This window comes from Schistocerca cancellata, chromosome 2 (assembly GCF_023864275.1).
Source record: "Schistocerca cancellata isolate TAMUIC-IGC-003103 chromosome 2, iqSchCanc2.1, whole genome shotgun sequence".
NCBI classification, from domain to species: Eukaryota; Metazoa; Arthropoda; class Insecta; order Orthoptera; family Acrididae; genus Schistocerca; species Schistocerca cancellata.
This window is the reverse complement of record NC_064627.1, coordinates 515,769,760-515,790,358: the sequence shown is the minus strand read 5'-3', so window position 1 is coordinate 515,790,358 and position 20,599 is coordinate 515,769,760. Positions and strand designations below refer to the sequence as shown.

General features: G+C 40.3%; 1 protein-coding gene across 2 annotated transcripts in view; it reads left to right on the top strand.

Annotated features, from left to right (window-relative positions):
- LOC126162064 (putative ATP-dependent RNA helicase TDRD12) overlaps positions 1–20,599 on the top strand; it is a 429,957-nt gene that overhangs the window by 170,269 nt on the left and 239,089 nt on the right. For both annotated transcript variants that reach the window (XM_049918325.1, XM_049918324.1), the window contains exons 7-8: positions 6,328–6,511; positions 19,160–19,330. In XM_049918325.1, the coding sequence (XP_049774282.1) occupies positions 6,328–6,511; positions 19,160–19,330 (355 nt within the window). The remainder of the gene's footprint in view (positions 1–6,327; positions 6,512–19,159; positions 19,331–20,599) is intronic.

The window sequence follows — 20,599 nt, the reverse complement described above, 5'->3', positions numbered from 1 at the left end:
GGACCTGTGGTTGCCTATTGCTGAATGTACTTCCCCTGTCTAGTACAGATCATTTCATACCAAACTGAGTTTTGTCAGTGGAAATTGTATGCTGAGTCCTCCAACATATAAACTATATTATTACAGACAGTAAAGTTTCTCTTAAATGATGAAGCAAAAAATAGCATAACAGCTGCAATTTTTAGCACAATGTGTTAAGTTGGTTTTTAATGTCACAAAATTTGAATTTTCCCTGTTTCCATCTAAAAATTTTGCAAATCTGAGGATGACAGTTTACTAGTATTGATAACTAACAAGTTATTGAATGCTGAAACTGGATTTTGACATTTTTCTCAATTCTGATAAATGTGTATATTTTAAAAAAGCGTTGATAGTTCCAGATGTGATGTCAAAACAAACTAGATTCCAGTAACAGTTTTAATCATCTACTTGAATTTCCCCCAAAATTTTACCACTATCATACAAAAAAAGGCATTTTTTGGGAGATATTTAACATGATTTGTCAGTTAAACTAAGATATTTTCATAGTACGCAACTATAAATATGAAAAACACCAAATACAGTACTTCAGTTTTGCAGACATGTAAATCAAGGTGGCTTCTGATACCTTTCAACATAACGTGGTCCCCAGCCAATGCAACTGATCATGCCATCACCATAAATTTCATTCATAAAACCATAAAAATAATATCGAATTCTCATTTACTGACAGAACCCCATTTGTGTGATGTTGCATGGCCTGTGCTGTGATTGGCTGATGATTAGAATACTGAGCAGGTACAATGTTAATATGTGTGTTTGTGAACCTAAGTTTGATGGTTTTCGTATTTATAATCGTGTACTACAAAAATGTGTAGTTTAGTTGATGCATCACATTAAAGATCTCACCAAACTGTGTACGTTTTGCTAGAGTTTGTTGCACAAAAATATGGAGGAATCTGATGTCGCTGGGTAAAAGATTATGGGTATTCCAAGTTAAAAGGAATATTCTTCATTACTGTGGGAAAATGAATTTTTCATCATTAAATTAGTAATCATCTGAGAAATATGAAGGGGTGAATACTTAAGGTAGAAGTGAAGCAAACACTGAAACTCATTGGGTTGCATCTTCAAGTTTGCTAACAACTCTTATGGCCACAGATCCATGTTTTAATACTGCATTTACAGATCTAGGACCTTCTTTCAGCCATGGGATGATAGTGATCTGTATTAATGCTGACTTGTCAAAGAGTCTGTGAAGTGTATCTAGAATGGCAAGTCTCAGTCATGTAAGATCTTCTGGGGGGATACAAATACCTTAATAATTTAGTGGAAAATATACTTTTCCTGCCAGCAATAAAGGTGAACATTGTCAGAGGTCTGGTGTTGGGCGATGGCAGTTTGTCTCCATTGTTCAAATTTAGACTTTGCAACTGTTTTCACACTATTGTGAAGTATTGACAGATTTGTGGCATAAAATATCACAAGAAAATTGTGAAATTATGACTTCCAGCTGTATATGGTTTCAAAAATAATTTTGTCTTTCATTGATTAGATTTAATGAGTTCAATATAAAAATAATGAAAGTAAGTATGATCTTTGATTTAAATAAGCATAAATTATTATTGGTAGGTATATTTTCATGTTTAATGTAAAGGGAAAACAGTGAAATAAGACAAAAAATAAGAACATGTGGTATTTCATAAGTAAGCCATTAGAAACGAATACCAAAATTGGCAAAAAAATAACTTCAAAATGATATTTTCCCTTTTCTTCCTATTACCTAGTCGGGATAGCTTCACATTCTACAAGCTAAGAAATGGTCGCCAGTAGGGAGAGGCTTAAAGATGAGCTGCGTAGTGGCCACCCACTGTCTGATCAAATCTTTCCCCAACAACATATGAGCTTCAAGAATAAATTATTGTCATATAGCAACCAGCCTAATGCAAGCGTTTCTGTATTATTCTCCTTCGTGTCAGTTTTACTGCTTATTTTATCATATTGTTTCTCATTTGGCCTTAGGCTGAGTAGACCCTGTTCCAGGCCTTCCCATCACAAAAAATATGATGTGGTTACTGGGAATCGAACCTCTGATCTCTGCATTAGCAGTCAGTGACACTACCTACTAGATCATGGAGTTGTTTTATTTACCTTCACAAATGGTTAATGGCAGCCAAACAGCTAAGACAAAGAGAAAGGTGGCTGATTTGGAAGGTATTGACCAGGTTACTATTAGGATTTGGAAGATACAAGGAGGACATTAGTTAGTGAGGATTCTGTGCTGGTAAAGTAAATAGTGAGTTTCATGGAAACTCTCATGATTTACTTCCTGTTGCTCCTGTTGGATCATAGGGCAACCAAAAGACCTTTCATCTGGTTCTGTAGGCAGCCAAACATTTCTCTTCACTCCAGTTTTTACTAGCTGCCTCTTCCATCTTTCTTTTCATGGTCTTTTTCTGGTGGCCATGTCTACGTGTTCTTGTGGGTTTCAATCCAGTGCCACCTCTTCAATAGTTACTTGTATATTGTGTGGCCAGTTCAGTTCCATTCCCTTTTTCTTTATTTGCTCCTGGCTTGGCCACTGGTTTGTCATTTCGCACAATTCATCATTTGAGATTACATCTGGCCACCTCACATTTATAATTTGCTGAAGTTGCTGGTTAATGAAGACTTCTAGCTGGTTTACAATCATGTTTGTTACTTTCCATGTTTCATTACTTCACAGGAGTACCGACTGTACAGTGTTATTTAACAGTTACTGCCTGGATTGTCTTTAGATGTCTTATTATGCCAGACAGGGTTTATCTGGACAAAGATGCTATTTGCCTTCTGTATCTCACTCTTTACATCTTCCTCCGCTCCTCTGTCTTTTGAAAAGGGGCTTTCTAGACTTGCAAAGGAGCCTACTTGTTCCAGTTTCTCTTCATACACTGTTAGCTGTGCCTGTTTTTCAGATCAGACTCTCATTTCCTTAGTTTTCTGAACAGTTGTTTTTGGTCCTGCAATTTCTGCTTCCTCTTGCAGTCTTGCATTTCTTCCATGTCACAGTATCATCTTGAGAGCAGACAGATATCATCAGCAGAATCACGGTCTTCAAGTCCATCTTGCACTCCCCATTGACTACCTCTTTCCTACCAGCAACAACTGATTTCCATATGCTGTCCAGCAATAACAAGAAAAAGGTTGGTGACAGAACACACTAGTGCTTCACCTCAGCATTTGTTTGGATACATTCAGTAAGTTTCCCATTGTGCAGCACCATACATTCATATCCCTCATACATTGCTTTAATAACACTGATAGTCCATGATGGTATTAGGGACAGTTAAATGAAAACCTAGTACCTGCTGCAACAGGACAATGGAATGGTTCCATTTAAAAATAATTGAATGTTCAAATGTGTGTGAATTCCTAAGGGACCAAACTGCTTAGGTCATTGGTCCCTAGACTTACACACTACTTGAACTGACTTATGCTAAGAACAAAACACACACACACACACACACACACACACAGAGACACACACACACACACACACACACACAGACACACACACACAAAGGGAGGACTCGAACGCAATCCATGAAATGGTGCCTCAAACTGCGTGGCCACTCCGTGCTGCAAAAGTAATCACCATATGTGTTAAGACATTTATCTCACTGGGAGAGGAGATGATCAATTCCTCTTCCAAACAACAGGGTCATCTGCTGACAGATCCACAACCACACTTACTTTTGCACCTCCTCGTCTGACTGAAACTTAAGTGTATGCATGTCTTTCCCCAGGTCGCCAAAGATGTGAAAATCACACGATGAAAGATCCAGGCTGTACAGAGGATGTTGCAGTGTTCCCCAACCGAACCACTGATGCCTTTGTCTGATTGGCAGCATGGGGTTGGGCATTGTTGTGCAACAGGGTGAATCTGTCCAACAGTATTCTTACAGCCTCAGAACAAAAGGCAATGCCAATAGTGGAAACATCACACATCTCTCCTGCCAAAGAAATCCAGAGCTGTTCACATGAGTTCTGTTAAGGTCATGATGACCACTTCCTTCGACCGCAGGGGCTCTCTGCTCATAGATTTCCTCACGTATGGAACTGCAATCAGTGTGCAGTGCTATAAAGACACTTTGCAGAAACTACGACACTCCATAAAGCCAAAACACTTACAAATGCTGTCAGACACTATCACCCTGTTATGTGATATTGGGGAACACTACATCCTCTGTACAGCCCGTATCTTCTACCATGTGATTTTCGCATCTTTGGTCACTTGAAGAAACACATTCATGGATGCCAGTTTCAGTTGAGGAAGTGAAAGAATGGATGCGACTGTGGATCGATCAATAGCCGATCACATTCTATAAAACATGAACTGATCGTCTTGTCTCCCAGTGGTATAAATGTCTTACACCTGTGATAATTAATTTGGAATGGAACCATTCCATTGTCGCAATGTGGCAGGTGTTCGGTTTTCATTTGACTGTCCCTTATGTTTCATATTCTTCCACGATACCAAGATATACCATGTAACTCTCATATTAAGTGTGTCAGACGTCTTCTCAAAATCACTAAATGTAGGGTAGTGTGCTCTTTTCTTAGCTGTGCCTCCACAGTGTCCTTAATGTGGTTTAGCATTACTCTAGAGAGTACTTTGCTTGGTAGAGATAGGAGAATGATGCATCACTAATTATTACAGTTGTTAGTATCCCCTTTCCTTGGCAGCTTAATTATCAGTACCTCTTTCCAATCCTTTGGTAGTTTCTCTTCTGTCCATATCTTCGCAAACAATGGATGCATTAGATTTGTGGTGGTGTCAGTGTCTGCTTTAAGCACCTCAGCTGCAATATTATCCATTTCTGGAGCGTTTCCATTCTTTATCTGGTTGAGGACTGTTTGAATTTCAGCCTCATTTGGTATGTATAGGTTTATCCTATCCTGGCAACTGTCACATTCCATCATCTCACTCCCTCTTTGAGTTGATCTCTGTTCAGGACGTCTGAAAAATGTTCTCTCCACCTTCTAAGTTGATCCTCTTCTACCATCAACGATCTATCCTGCTTAATTTTCACAGGTCTATTTTTACTGAATCCTTTTTTTGACAACACTCTGGTGATACTGTATAGTTCTTTAACATAACCCCTCTATGTGCTGTCTCTGCTTTCAGAGCTTGTTCATCCATCTACTTCCTCTTATCATTTCTCACACTCCTCTTTACTAGAGAGTCAGTAGCTGCATACCCAACTTATATTCGAGTTTTATGTTATCTTGTTTTACTCATATTTAATTTTCTGTTAATCTGTTTTCTACAACTGATCAAATTCCATGTACTGTCAAACATCCAATCTTTCTTCAAATGGCTTTGAAAGCCAGTGACCTGTTCACTCACATTGCAATAGATATCCTTTACCTGTGTCCATGTATCATTATTATTTTCATTATTTTCCTGTGCTACTTGGAATACCTCATAGTGGTTACTTAGCTCAGAACAGAATTCTTCTTGTTTTGCGTACTTGTTGTTAAAACTTTCTATTTGTAATCTTAATTTTCAGTCTAAAATTTTCAACAATAAGGTGGCACATTAGCTTCATGTTTATTCCTCACACCCATCAGTGACCTAAATTTTTTACTCAGTGCTATATGATCATTTCCGCTCTGTGATCAGGGCTCCCCTTGTAACCTTATGGCAATGCATGTGTGGTAATACTGTACTTCGAATCACCGAATCGTCAGTGGCACAGGAATTTGAAAACATATTCCGATTTTCATCACATCTCCAATACCATGGACTCCCATTACATGCTCTAGGCCTTCATTGTTGTTTACAACTTTTCCACTTAGATATCCAATAATAATAAAGATCTCTCTCTTGCTATTTCTTCTGATGGTTACATGTAAAGACTGGTAACTTTTTTTTTCTCTTTTCAACATCTTTGATTTCAAGAAGTACTTACTTCAATGTTATCTGCACCCAACATTTTGTGCAGAGGACATTGGTTTCCTTGTATATTGTAAAGCTCCGATCAGATGTGATGTGACGAGTAAAATAAAATCTTATGTTTGTGTTTTTGTTTGTAAATATATTTCCACACTGAGAGTGAAGTAAATGAGACTAATTTCATTTACTTGCCACAGACCTCTTTTTGAATGTGGATATAATGGTGAAAATACAGTATTGGTCTCTTGAGCTGTAGACATGCTGGATCAGATAAAAGAATGATGTCACAGTTGCTCTGGGAGTACAATGTAATAAGTTTTTGTTTTTCTTTTTACTGGGGTTGTAATTTATGATAGGTTTTTAGTGTGCTCTCAAGTAATACGTCTATAATGGTATTCTATATCTTGCAGATTTGAGCCTGAGGAAGTGATATTGCCTGAAACGTACAGCAGTGGGCACGCTTTTAAAGTGGACGACTCTGTTTCAGTTTCAGAAAGATTGGTGATGAGTACAGTTCTTGTACATGGTCAAAATAAAACATTTAAACCCATAGGAACAATAACAGAAGCAAATTTTCCCAAGGAGGTCCATGAGGTATGCACCCTATGTTATAGAACATATGTATTAATGATATTCATACTAGTGATAGTCTACAGACTACATACCAGTCTTTTATAATAAGTGTAACAACAAATGCAATACGCTGTAAATCTTTGTGTTATAAGACCCTGTACCCAATGTGGAAAAGGTATGAGACTGCTGAAGAGGAAAGTATGTGGAGAGTGGGCAGCAAACAGTAGCCCAAGCTGAAATGAGGATACTGTTTTGGGAATGGGAATGGCAGTAATGGGCTTATAATTCCTTACATTATAAATATCGTTGGGGCTTAAGAAGATTTATGTTTAAAACCCATTCAAAAATTTAAAATTGCATTTTGTTCAGGTGAAATACTAAAAATAGCTTTTTAGACTTGTTGTTGTTGTGGTCTTCAGTCCTGAGCCTGGTTTGTTTGATGCAGGTCTCCATGCTACCCTATCCTGTGCAAGCTTCTTCATCTCCCAGTACCTACTGCAACCTACATCCTTCTGAATCTGCTTAGTGTATTCATCTCTTGGTTTCTCTCTACGATTTTTATCCTCCACGCTGCCCTCCAATGCTAAATTTGTGATCCCTTGATGCCTCAGAACATGTCCTACTAACTGGTCCCTTCTTTTTGTCAAGTTGTGCCACAAACTCCTCTTCTCCCCAATTCTATTCAATACTTCATCATTAGTTATGTGATCTACTCATCTAATCTTCAGTGTTCTTCTGTAGCACCACATTTCGAAAACTTCTATTCTCTTCTTGTCCAAACTATTTATCGTCCATGTTTCACTTCCATACATGGCTAGACTCCATACAAATACTTTAAGAAACGACTTCCTGACACATACATCTATGCTCGATGTTAACAAATTTCTCTTCTTCAGAAACGCTTTCCTTGCCATTGCCAGTCTACATTTGATATCCTCTCAACTTTGACCATCATCAGTTATTTTTTTAGACTTAATAAAAGCATAAAATAGTTGCAGTGGATGGGACATCCAAGACAAGTGTAGAATTACAATGCGTCCAAGCTGCTGCATGCTAACGGTCTGTGTAGTTTCCTGTGGCTCAACATTAGCACACTAGAGGATGCAATTCTACCCTTGACTTGGACTGCACTGCAACTGCTTCACACTTTTAGTAGATCTAAAAGACTAATTTCAGTCTTTTCTTCACAAAGCATGCAATTTGACATTTTTGAATATTGTAAAACATAAATCTTCTTCAATCCAAAGAATACTTATAATATAATGAATGATACACTCCCTGTTTCACAAAAATTGGGCTCATAACATTCTAAATCCACCTGGGTGTTGCTTCTCTACAGCATAGTTTTTTAGTCCATCTGTACTTTTAATGTAATAAGAGTATGAACCAGATATCAATTGGAATTTTTGTTTTACACACCTTTTTGTAAATGGAAAGTGGCATGATCTCTGCTCATCGATGCTTTCGTTTCCAGTTATTGTTCTTGACATCTAGAATATTGTCATACTGTTTCTGTAGTCAGAATAACAGTGTCACAGCAAGAGATGCACAACACCTTACAATGAAGTTTTTTCCCAACTAAGGGCATAAAATTGCCTGAAATTTTGGAAAGACCTGTGGCACAGTTCAGAGACCACACCCTGAGAAAGACACAATTGTACACATGGCACAAACAGTTCCTATGCGGATGAGAAACAATTGAGAATGCAGATCACTGACATTGTCTGGCAACCAGCATGACTGAGGAAAAAATTCGCATCGTTAGCTGGCATATTGAAGATGGTCACCAAATAACAGTTGTTGAATTTGCTACTGAGATTGGCATAAGTTGCATTACAGCTCAGGTGATCATTACTGCCAATCTTCGATTTCAGTAAGTGTTCACAAGGTGGATGCCGCATCTTCTCACCACACTGCACAAATTTCATTGTCTGGAGATTTGCAAATGGCTTACTGAAACACTACATGTTCTGAGGCATCAAGGGATCACAAATTTAGCATTGGAGGGCAGCGTGGAGGGTAAAAATCATAGAGGGAGACCAAGAGATGAATACACTAAGCAGATTCAGAAGGATGTAGGTTGCAGTAAGTACTGGGAGATGAAGACGCTTGCACAGGATAGAGTAGCATGGAGAGCTGCATCAAACCAGTCTCAGGACTGAAGACCCCAACAACAACAAACCACACTGAAGTGGAACAGTTTTTGCACTGGATTCTGACATGCAGGGATATGTGGGTGCACCATTACACCTTAGAATTAAAAAAAGCAACATGGAATGGCACCAAAGGACGAATTTGCACCAATCAAAGCCAAACACTATCTCTCCATGAGGAAGGCTCTGTCGCAAGACTAGTTGGTAGTCTTTCGAACCAAATGTTATAAGCCATAAACTCAGGCAGGTACAAACTTGAAACATTAGTTCCATTGTACTGTCATCAGAACATTTGTTTAGAACAAATCACAGAAACTTATACTACTCACTAAATAGTTATGACGAGCTGTTATCTGAACATGAATTGAAACGAGGGCAGATACAAATGCTGTAGAAGTAAACTGGATCATCCAAGCTGGAACGATGACTAACTGAATTTCTGTGTCAGAAAAATCAACAGTCGTGGAGTGTCGTAGTGCACCAGAGAGAGAATAATCACAGTGCTCCTGGTAGTCAGTGTGTGAACTCATTTGACAGCTGTGATGAACAACTCAGCTGAAAACTTGTTGACAATGTGTGCTGATGTATACCACTAAACCAGCCCGCTCGGAGAAAGTGGTGCATTGTCAGCAAATCAAGATGTGTTTGGTGCTCTCATTGAGTTTTTGCTTGCAGTGGAGGTTGACCTCAGGTGAAGGCTGCAGCTGATTATGTTGTGCATGCGGCACAAAGGATGGCTTAACACTGTCAGTGGAGACAGTGTTGGGTTTTGCAGCTAATCAAAATCCCTATGGTTCTTCCCGCTCTGTCAATGACATGAAGATGGCCTGTGTATGGAAGTTTTGGTACTGATTTCATGCCATCTGTATGTAGCATAATATATGCATGACTAGCTCAATGTGTACATAGGTGTGTGAAGTTCCTTGCCTTGATGCTTGATAAGGCCAGATTTGGGTCACCCATTCCCTCAGGTGAGAAATGAAATCAGCTTGATTGATGTCATCCATTGTGATTGCACTTGGGTCAACAAATTTGCCAGGGAGTTGCAGCATTTCACCATGAACAAGCTTAGCCTACAAAGAGTCCAGGTCGGGTTTGTAAATGCTTCTCAGACTGAGGAAGACCAATAGTATTGCTGTTATCCAATTTGAATCATGACTTATGAGTACACCTTTTAATGATTGGTACCAGCATTCTGTCTTGCCACTACTTGCTAGGTGATAGCTTGTGGTCTTGGAGAATATAGCACCAAAGAATTTGCTCAGCTGTACAAACAGTTCAGATTCAAATTGCCGGCCACTGTCTGGAGTGATATGTAATGCATGAAATCCAGTGTAAAACAAAGGTGGAGGCTATTGTTTCTGCTGAAATATTGTTGACTGGTATTACTTCAGGCCAGCAGATAAAATGGTTGATTGCTGTTAACAGGTGTTGTTGATCATTTGACATAGGCAGTGGTCCTACTACGTCAGTATGGATATGTGCGAATCTTGCAGTTGTGTCTGTGAAATTTAGACACCTTACTACGTTGACATTGAACACATGCATGAGTCCACACTCAGCAATCCTTCTGCATGCCAGGCTATATGAAATGGTTAGCAGTCAGTTGATTTGTAGATCTAATGCCAGGTTTGCATGAGACACGAAGGCTCTCAAAAGCGTGACTGCAGAATGAGGAAAGTAGGAACAGAGGAGATTTCCCATTTGAGACTTTGCAATAAAGCTGTACATTTGTGATGGGAACGGCAATCAGTTTCAGCTGAAGGTTGGAAGAAGCATCTTCCGGAATGTCTTGAAGCTTCTGGTCTGACACTTGTTCTTTAGCAAGTGGAGCAAAATCGATTGAATTAGTTATGTTGTGTACATGGAATGGGCAGTAAGATAATATGTTATCAACTCCTGATATGTGACATGCATCAGTGCTGAATTGAGCGATAAATTCTAACTCATTGTGCTGCTGTGGCAAGCACTTATTTGTCATTATATTGGAAGCTACAGACGAATGGTGTGTGGTCAGTGAAAATTGTAAATTCTCTTGCCTCCAACTTGAGTGAAAGTATTTAATAGCTTTGTTCACACCAAGAAGTTCATGGTCATATGTGGTCCATTTTTGTTGTGATGGAGAGCTTGTGTGAATAAAATGCCAGTTGCTACAATGCCCCACCTATGTGCTGCAATACGGCACCAATTGTGGTTTGTGCAAGGAGTGCCACATTCTCTATACTTTGTTTAGCTGTTTCAGAAGTGAAATCTGTCTCTGGATTGGTGTTTTCCCCTTGATGTGAGGACAAGAGAATGCAGTAAAAGTTCATTATTTCTAGAAAGTGATGCAGTTCTATTGCGATTTCTGGCCATGAAATCCTGAATATTGCCACACCTTTTCATGCAAGATCAGCTGGTCCAAAAAAGTAATCTCAAGTTGGTGGAAAAACACACTTGGCCATATTTAATACAACCCCATTTTGGTTCAGGTGTTTAAAGATTTTGGCCAAGTTCTTTTGGTGCTGCTCTGCCGTTGCTGAAAAGACAAGGACATCATCAAAGTATGCGAAAACTATAAATCTATGCTGAATTGCGTAACACTGCGTCAACCAAAGGTCATTAAGACTCAAGAGACCAAATGGTGTAATTATAGCTGTCTTTGATATAATTATCATCAGCTACAAAAAATTTGTGTGTAGGCCTTGGCAGAGTCTAGCACACTTAATACAGTTGTGCCACATAAACCATAATTATAGTCTTTCGACATTGGTGCAGGATACTTCCCACTAACACCAACCTGTCAGAGCTCTGGAGATGGGAAATTGCCCTTCAGCATATCCTCTCTTCTCGCTATCCGCCAGGCCTCAATCTCCGCTAATTTCTAATTTCAATTTGCCGCCGCTCATATCTCACCTGTCTTTCAACAACATCTTTGCCTCTGTACTTCCGCCTCTACTGACATCTCTGCCCAAACTCTTTGCCTTTACAAATGTCTGCTTGTGTCTGTGTATGTGCGAATGGATATGTGTGTGTGTGTGTGTGTGCGCGCGAGTGTATACCTGTCCTTTTCCCCCCCTAAGGTAAGTCTTTCCGCTCCCGGGATTGGAATGACTCCTTACCCTCTCCCGTAAAACCCACATCCTTTCGTCTTTCCCTCTCCTTCCCTCTTTCCTGACGAAGCAACTGTTTGTTGCGAAAGCTTGAATTTTGTGTGTATGTTTGTGTTTGTTTGTGTGTCTATCGACCTGCCAGCGCTTTTGTTTGGTAAGTCTCATCATCATCATATATATATATATATATATATATATATAAAATAGAGGGAAACATTCCACGTGGGAAAAATATATCTACAAACAAAGATGATGTGACTTACCAAACAAAAACGCTGGCAGGTCGATAGACACACAAACAAACACAAACATACACACAAAATTCAAGCTTTCGCAACCGACGGTTGCTTCATCAGGAAAGAGGGAAGGAGAGGGAAAGAGGAAAGGATGTGGGTTTTAAGGGAGAGGGTAAGGAGTCATTCCAATCCTGGGAGCGGAAAGACTTACCTTAGGGGGAAAATAGGACAGGTATACACTCGCACACACACACATATCCATCCGCACATATACAGACACAAGCAGACCTGGTCTCTCTCTGTGTGTGTGTGTGTGTGTGTGTGTGTGTGTGTGTGTGCGCGCTGCATGCGTGCATGCGCTCTGCCTCATTATAGGCTTTTTTCTGCAACTAGCAAGTTTTCATTATTTTTTGTGTGTGGCTTTCAATGACTCGACATCTCTGCTATTTGAAGAGTGGCTTCCTGAATTAATTACACAAAACAGAATTAGTAAGTGAATAATAGAAAAATTGACAAATATTAAAAGAAACACAGAAATTGAGAATAATGTAAGAGAACTACATTAGATGACCTAAAAAATAAAAGAGACAAAACCAAAATAATGCAAGACACATAAACAAGACAACAAACAAAGATCAATAAAAGGACTGCAGGAAGGGTAGACAAAAAAAAAATCTGAAAGAGTGAGGAGATATTGGGCAGATGGAGAGGAATAAACCCTTAACATGAAAATAATTTATAATTATCCTTTGTATAAGCATTGTATTATTGAATAATAATGTCACTTCGTAACCACACTGACTTCCAAATCCAAAAGCTTGGTCGTCAATAAAATACAGCATTTATCACTTAAAGCAGGTTTTAAGAATACCAACAGACAGGCAGAGCAGAACTGATCTCCAGATGGAAAGTGCAGTTGTTTATACAAACATTTATGTTCCAGGATGCTAATATTTTTATAGCACTCAGATATACAAACATTACAACCATAAGATATTTCAAGAACCTTCCAGAAATGATAAATACTAAATAATAAACAGCAGCTAGTCAATTCTCACATTCTGCATGTGTCGTTACATCCTCTTCACTTTGATGAAGATAAAAGGTAGCCTCTCCTGTAAAGTTTCACAATTGTAGAGTGGTTTTCAATTTCCTTGAATCTCCCGTCATCGATCGGCCCCTCTGGATTCTAACACAACTTTATTTGGAGGTCATGGACAATGTCTCTACACTTTTTGATGAAGGGTCATAATCCTCTACTTCATATGTGCCATCCAACAAGAGACAAACTATATGACACTGCCCGAAGAAGTGCTTTAGTAATTTTTCCAATAGTTCCACTTACCACACAGGTGTAAATATATATAGGAACTCTCAAAGACTTTAGCTCACTGGCTGGTGCTTGGTGTTACAGTGCTTTGTCTCTTTCTGGACATCCATGGTTCCCATGTGATCCATCTGCCTTGGTTCTTCAGGTCTGGTGGTGATGTGTTTCATGTACTCATCCAGAATATCATCCAGTTGAAATGGGGTCAGTGCGTCCATTGTCGTTTCGGCCTTACAACTGTGGAATAGAAAGAACTGTGTGAACCCTGTGGTGTCTTGCTTCACTACTTTGTATATGAATGCCATGACAAGCAGTATTGTATCTGTCTCTCTGTTTGACATCAACATACATCAATAGCACATCTGCCAACATCTTATTAAATTGTTCTGTGAGGCCAGTCATCTGTGGATGATAGACAGTTGGCGGCAGTCAGCAGAGCTTTGGTTACAGTGTAGTGGGTAAGGTGGTCAGTGCAGACTATTGTCCATCCATCCTTGTTTGTTGACTTTAGGAACCTCCACAAGAGGTAGATTCCAATTTAGTGAAGCGATTCTGCTGCAGGCAGAATTGGTACCAGATGCCCCAGTGGTAATTGTGGTACATGGTGGCGTTTCTTACAGTGGCTCACATAATTTCTAACAGAATGGTAGAGACCTGGCCATTGATACATACGTCTAATTCAGTCTAGAATCTTTATAAATTCTAGATGTTGGAACTTCTTGAAAATACTCCAGGGTCACTGGCTGCGGATGAGCTGGGATGATGAGCAATCATTGCTGCCCCATCAAATCATAGTTCCTCTTACAGAATGTTACATTTATTGATTGGAATCCTTCTTGGTTGGTTTCTCATTTTTCAAGGCTTATATGGTTTTCATCAGTGCTGGAGCTTGCCTCTGTTCGGCAGTAGGGTCTCATTTGATATAGTGATGACCGAATTTTCATCCACACTGCGTTCCTCTAAAGGACAACTTGAAAGGCAGTCAGCATTCTTGTGTTTGCGTCCAAGGCAATGATGTACTCCTGTAGCCCAAGTTCCCATCTCATCAGTCGACCAGATGGATGCTTCAGGTGAGTCAGTTAGCATAGATATGGTGGTCTGTCACAGTGGTGAATGGTTTGCCAAGTGAATATGGTCAGAACTTGTTGATGGTCCAAATAACTGCAAGGCACTTTTTATTAGTTGTAAAGTATTTTTATCTCAGGCTTGGAAAGTGGCCTGGGCTCATAATCTATCACCATTTCAGCACCTTCCTGAATTTCTGTTAGAATTGCCCCTATTCCAAACCACTAGCATCAATGTAAAGTTCTGTCTTGTCATTCTCATCATATAATGCTAGAACTGGAGGAGATCTTAGATCCTCCTTAAGGACAAGGAAAGATATTTCTTGTGCCTTGCTCCAGGAAAATTTTGTCTCCCTGCAGTGTTTCATGCAAGGGACATGCATTGACACAGAAGCCTTTTATTAACCGCTTGTACTACAAGCACATTCGGAGAAAACTGCTAACATCACAAATGTGCCGAGGAGTCAGTAGATCTGTAGCTACTCTTATTTTCTCCGGATTGGGTTGGACTCCACAACCATTGACTAGGTGCCCCAAGATTTTCGTTTCTTGGGTGACAAAGAGGAACATTTTATTATTTGGTGTGAAAACTGCAGTTGGAAAACACTTCAACATGGCTGTCAGTAGGCTTAGGTGTTCTTCAATTGTCACTGCAAAACTATGATGTCATTCAGATACGAAAGACATGTCATCCATTTAAGATGTAGAAGCAGGTTGTACATCATACGTTTTAATGCTAGTGAAGCACTACCCAGTCCATACGACATAATTTTAAGATCGTAGAGGTCAGCCTCTTCAACCTCAATTTGCCAGTAGCCTGGCTACATGTCTATTGTTGAGAAATACTTTGCTCGTTTCAAGCAGTGTAGTGTGTCTTCAGTGTACTGCACTGGATACACATGTTTCTTCAAGGCCTTGTTCAGTCATTGGTACTCAGTGCAGAAATGCCATGTGCCATCCTCCTCCTTTACAAGGACCATTGGAGATGACCAAGGGCTCTCTGAATGTTCAGTGATGCTGTCTTGCTGTATCTTTTCCACTTCCTCCTGGATTGTCCATTGTTCAGCCGGCAATGTTCTATATGAGTGCTGACTGATTGTTGGTGGTCTCCATTGTTGAGATGGCATTTTATCATGGGCTGCTGTCCTTTCTCCACTATGGGGGCTGAAAGCCTCCGAAAATTGATGGAGAATGGCTATTAGTCTCTGATGTTGTCCCTCAGTTAGGCCAGATCTTATTAGCAGTTCAAGTGTAACATCCTCCTCTGCCTTGTCTGTAGCACTAGCAGAGTGTGATCCTTTGCCGATGACACAAAGCTGCCCTTCCTAAATTGGTTTGGCTATCACTATGCATGTATGTTTAGGGTTGAGTTGTGGTTTCCTGTGACAATTAGTGATCCAAAATTCTCCTTGACCATACTCAATGCTTGTGACTGTTGCTGGTATGTAGATTTCTTTTGTGAACTTGAGTAGCTTCTTCCAGCCAACAGAAGCTTCATAGTTTCACTGTGCAACTTGATTTACAACCAGAACTCTTCTTGTTTATGATAGTGGAGTAACAATGTCTTCAAATCGAACAATGCCCAGAGCAATCTTTGTCATGTGTGCTTGCTGGAACATCTTCATCAGTTTTTGTGTTGCCTGTTTGGAGATGTTTTGAAGTACCGAACAACGTCATGTCGAAACCGTGATCAAGTCCGAATTTAAAGGCAGGATCATCAGTGAAGCAGGATATGGGGCTGCTAAGTGCTGCACATTTGTTACTGATACCAATGTACAGACAGAACATAATTGATCTCCTGGATGGAACAGTGAATTTATTTATACAAACATTGAATATTCCAGAGTGCTGGTATCTATAGAACCATTGAATATTCCAGATATACAGACATAAGATATTTCAAGAATGATAATTATGAAAAACAAATAATTACTGTTTGTTGAGTTTTGAACTGGTGACCTCAGCACACCAGCCAGTGACGCTTACCACTACATGACATTGCCTGTATCAGTGATTGCAGCAGTAACAAATACCAGTATAAATCTTGGTATATTTGAACAGAGTGGTCCAAGGAAGCCCAGATATAAAATTAAACACTGGTAGGTCCAGACTGGAATAAGAGATAATGACAATATGGAAAGGAACACACACACACACACACACACACACACACACACACACACACACACACAAATGTGACTGTGTCTGAAGTGATCAGCAGTCTACTGGGGTGGATGTTGTGGGTAAGGTGGAGCATGGGACAAATAGTGATGGTGGGGGAAGATGCTAGAGCTGCATATGGGATTGTGCAGGAACTTGGTGGTTGGTGGGGGACAGGGAAGTGCAGGAACTTGGGGGAGCGGAGGGGGGGGGGGGCAAAATGGGTCTCCTAGGTGCTGCATTGGGTGGTTGTGGGGAGGAAGGGTGGGAGCAGGAAGTGGGGAAGTGGGAGGAGAGAAGTAGAGAAGAGGATAAGATTGTTAGTGAACTGGGGAGATAAAAGGCATGTGTGTACTTTGGTAGGAACAGGGAAGGGAACAGCTAGGTGGAGCACAGTGACTAGTGACATTTGAAGCTGGGGGGTGTGGTTGGGGGGGGGGGGGGGGTTGTTTACAGGAATGAAGGTTGTGCGGTAGGCAGAGTTCTCACCAGTGCAAATCAGAAAATCAGGTGTTTGTGGATAGAATTCAGATGGTACAGGTTGTGAAGCAGTCATTGGGTAGCACTTTCAGCAATTGACTGGTCCAGCTATCTCTTAGCCATAGCCTGACAGTGGCCATTCATGTAGACAGGCAGAATGTTGGTAGTCATGCCCACTTAGAATGCGGGACAGTGATTGCAGCTAAGTTTGTACATCACTTGGCAGCTTTCACAGGTGTCCCTGTCTCTGATAGGGTAGGAGATTGCTGTGACATGACAGGAGAAGGTGATAGTGGGAGGATGTAGGGCACAGGTCTTGCATCTGGGTTTGTTCCAGGGATATGAGCCATGGGGCAAGGGGTTTGAAGCAGGGCTGGAATGGAGATAGACAAGGATATTACTTAGGTTGGATGGCCAGCAAAATACAATTGCAGTGGGGATAACAGATGGTAATGACTAGAGTAAGTGAATCAATCACATTCTGTGCCACAGTTTCAACTCTCTGTCATCCTGCACTTGAATGAGAAATATCCCTCCTCCCCTTACAGTGGTATTTTGCTGCCCACCCAACCTAAGCAATATTCTTATTTCACTCTGCTCCAAACCCCTTATCTCATGGCTTGGATCACTGCAATAGACCTACGTAGTAGATCTGTGCCATATATCCTCCCACTGCCATCTACTCCAGTCTTTTCAGTCATCTGCTACCAAAACAGAGGCAAGCCCATCTGTGAAAGCAGCCATGTGATCTACAAAGTAAGCTGCAACCACCATGCAGTATTTTACATGAACATGATTACTAATGAGCTGTCTGTCCAAATGAAAGGCCACTGCCAAACTGTGGTCAAGTGACAGCTAGACCATCTAGTTGCTGAACATGCTCTGCCCAACATGGTATACTTCATTTAACAACTGCTTCACAGCTTGTGCCATCCACATCTTCCCACCAATACTGGAATTTCTGAATTGCGCAGGTGGGAACTCAACCTACAACATACCCTTCATTTCCGCAACCCCTCTGGCCTTAATCTTCGCTAGTCCCTGACCTCTGTCTGCCTATCTTTATCTGTTTCCCTGCTCCCACTACAGTGCACTCATGCATTCTATCCCTCCAATATATTTACATCCTTTACTCCCTCTCCCCCTCCCCCTTCCCCAGCAAAACCTTCTGATGCTGCTCAAAGCATCCCCATCCTGTGCCCGCCATGTCTCTTCACACACCCACAGGCAGTTCTAGCATTTTGACCCACCACTACCCTATTACCCCTTCCACTCTCCATCGCATGCTGCCTCATTATCCTCACCACCCAAACCAGCAGTTTGCTGCTCACATCAGATGCAGTCTCTGTTGGGCTTCAGTGCCCGGAGACAGTAGCCCCATGTGTGTGTGTGTGTGTGTGTGTGTGTGTGTGTGTGTGTGTGTGTGTGTATTTTCTATTTGTGAGTAAAGACTTTCGCTGAAAGCTAATTTTTTGTATTATTCCTTTCACTGTGCCTGTTAGTGACTCAATGCTGCCTCTGTGGAGTGGGTAGTAGTCTGTGGTTTCCATATTGTTATTAAAGTAAAGTAAAATAAAATAAAAATATTATGTTTAAGTAATATTAAATGTGTATCTTTTCTCCTTGTCAGTGGATTGGTAAAAGGATACCATATACAAATCATCAAATATGTTTAAGAATGGGAGAATTGCTTGCTAGCCCACAGTGGAAAAAAATATGTTTTTATTAATGATCTTTGTGTAGATTGAGCAATTTCTGTTTGGGAACAAAGTAGAAAAAGAAGGGAAAGGAATTGGAGTGGGTTGGAAGAAATATATAAAAAGAAGGTACACAGTTAAAGCTGAAGAACGGACCTATCACTCTTCACTCAAGATTTCACTGTTAATTCTTACTTTTTAACAGAGTAACCTTTGTACATCTTTGATATATGTTGTTTTTCTTGTATATGTACTGCAAAAAACAAGTATGTGGTTTCAAATGGTTCCAATTACAGAGTTCATATTTTCCTCCATGTTCATTAATGGTTTTTGTTCAGTATCCTGTCAAATCAGATATTTTGTTGTTCATTTGTGCACTTTGTTAAGTCACTGCAGTAATTTTCGTAATGTTCAAGGTTTCACTACAATTTTGTGAGTATCCTGTTCTTTATTTTTACAGACACTTTATAGACTGGGAATAATTGAACCAATGCGTATTCAGACTTATATGTGGCCAGCAATTTTACGTGGTTACAGTGTTGTAATGGTGAATCCAGCTAAATCTGGAAAGACACTTTCATATATTGTCCCACTGATATCATTTCTTTTTCGGAAGAACTTGTATGATGATGTAAGTACAAACCTTTATTATTTATTTTTCTAGATAATCTAGGAACGTACTTTTAGAATAATCTTGTTGTTATTTTTTATTTCAGTATTACATTGTTAAGCTTCATAATGGTATACTATCAGTAATGAAAAATGTGTTTTGTTGGAAACAGCAATTTGCATCATTAATGTTGTTACATGAAGAAATAAATACTAACAAAGAGATAGAGGGGCTGGCCAGTACTTACCTCAGCTCAACACAGCCAATAGATACACAAAAAACAGAACCAAAAATTTACGTTCCTAGCTTTTGGAACTTTGTTCCTTCATCAGCGAGGAGAGAGGGTAAAGAAAGGGAAGAAGGAAAAGTGGATTCAGTTACTCACAACCCAGGTTATCAAGCAACAGGGAAAGGAAAACAGGGAGGGTAGCAAGGATGGATGCATGGTTGTCAGAGGGAAGCCAAAGATATTCTACTGTAAGTACTGTGCCAGCTTTAAACCAAAGAGGATGCATACAGAAGTAAAGAGGTATATAGTATAAAGATAAACACAACTATAGAGGATGAAAAGATGCGTGAATGGCTAAAGAGGAAAGGGAAAGAGGAGAAGACTGAAGAGTAAATGAGAGTGAGGTTGTTTAACGTAGGTTCAGTCCAGGGGGATCGCGGGATGAAAGGATGTGTTGGAGTGCAAGTTCCCATCTCCGCAGTTCCGAGGGACTGGTGTTGGGTGGGAGAAGCCAAATGGCACATACGGTGTAGCAGGTTCCTAGGTCCCTAGAATTATGCTGGAGGGCATGCTCTGCTACTGGGTATTGGACATCTCCTAGGCGGACAGTTCGTCTGTGTCCGTTCATGCGCTCAGCCAGTTTAGTTGTTGTCATACCAATGTAAAAGGTTGTGCAGTGCAGGCATGTCAGCTGATAAATGACGTGTAGTTTCACATGTGGTTTGTTTGGATTTGATTCTCAGAGACTGTAGATGCAGCACCTAGAGATGGCACTCGTGTGCATGAGCTGTGTCTTAGTGATTGTGTGAATGTGTGTGAAAGTGTGATTGTATTTTCTACATGCCTGTCTGCAGCTCAGCTACCATCTTTATGATGAGTTGGTACCTATCCTCACTATTATTGATTCTCTGAGTATTTGAACAAATTATCTATTGCACGAATTGATCACCATGGTCTCATTTCATCAGCATGCTGTCTGTGGCTTGTGAATAGCTGGCCACATGAGTGGATTTAGCTGCAAAAGGCTGTTTCTGTGCTTTCTGTATTTGATCGGGCCTGCC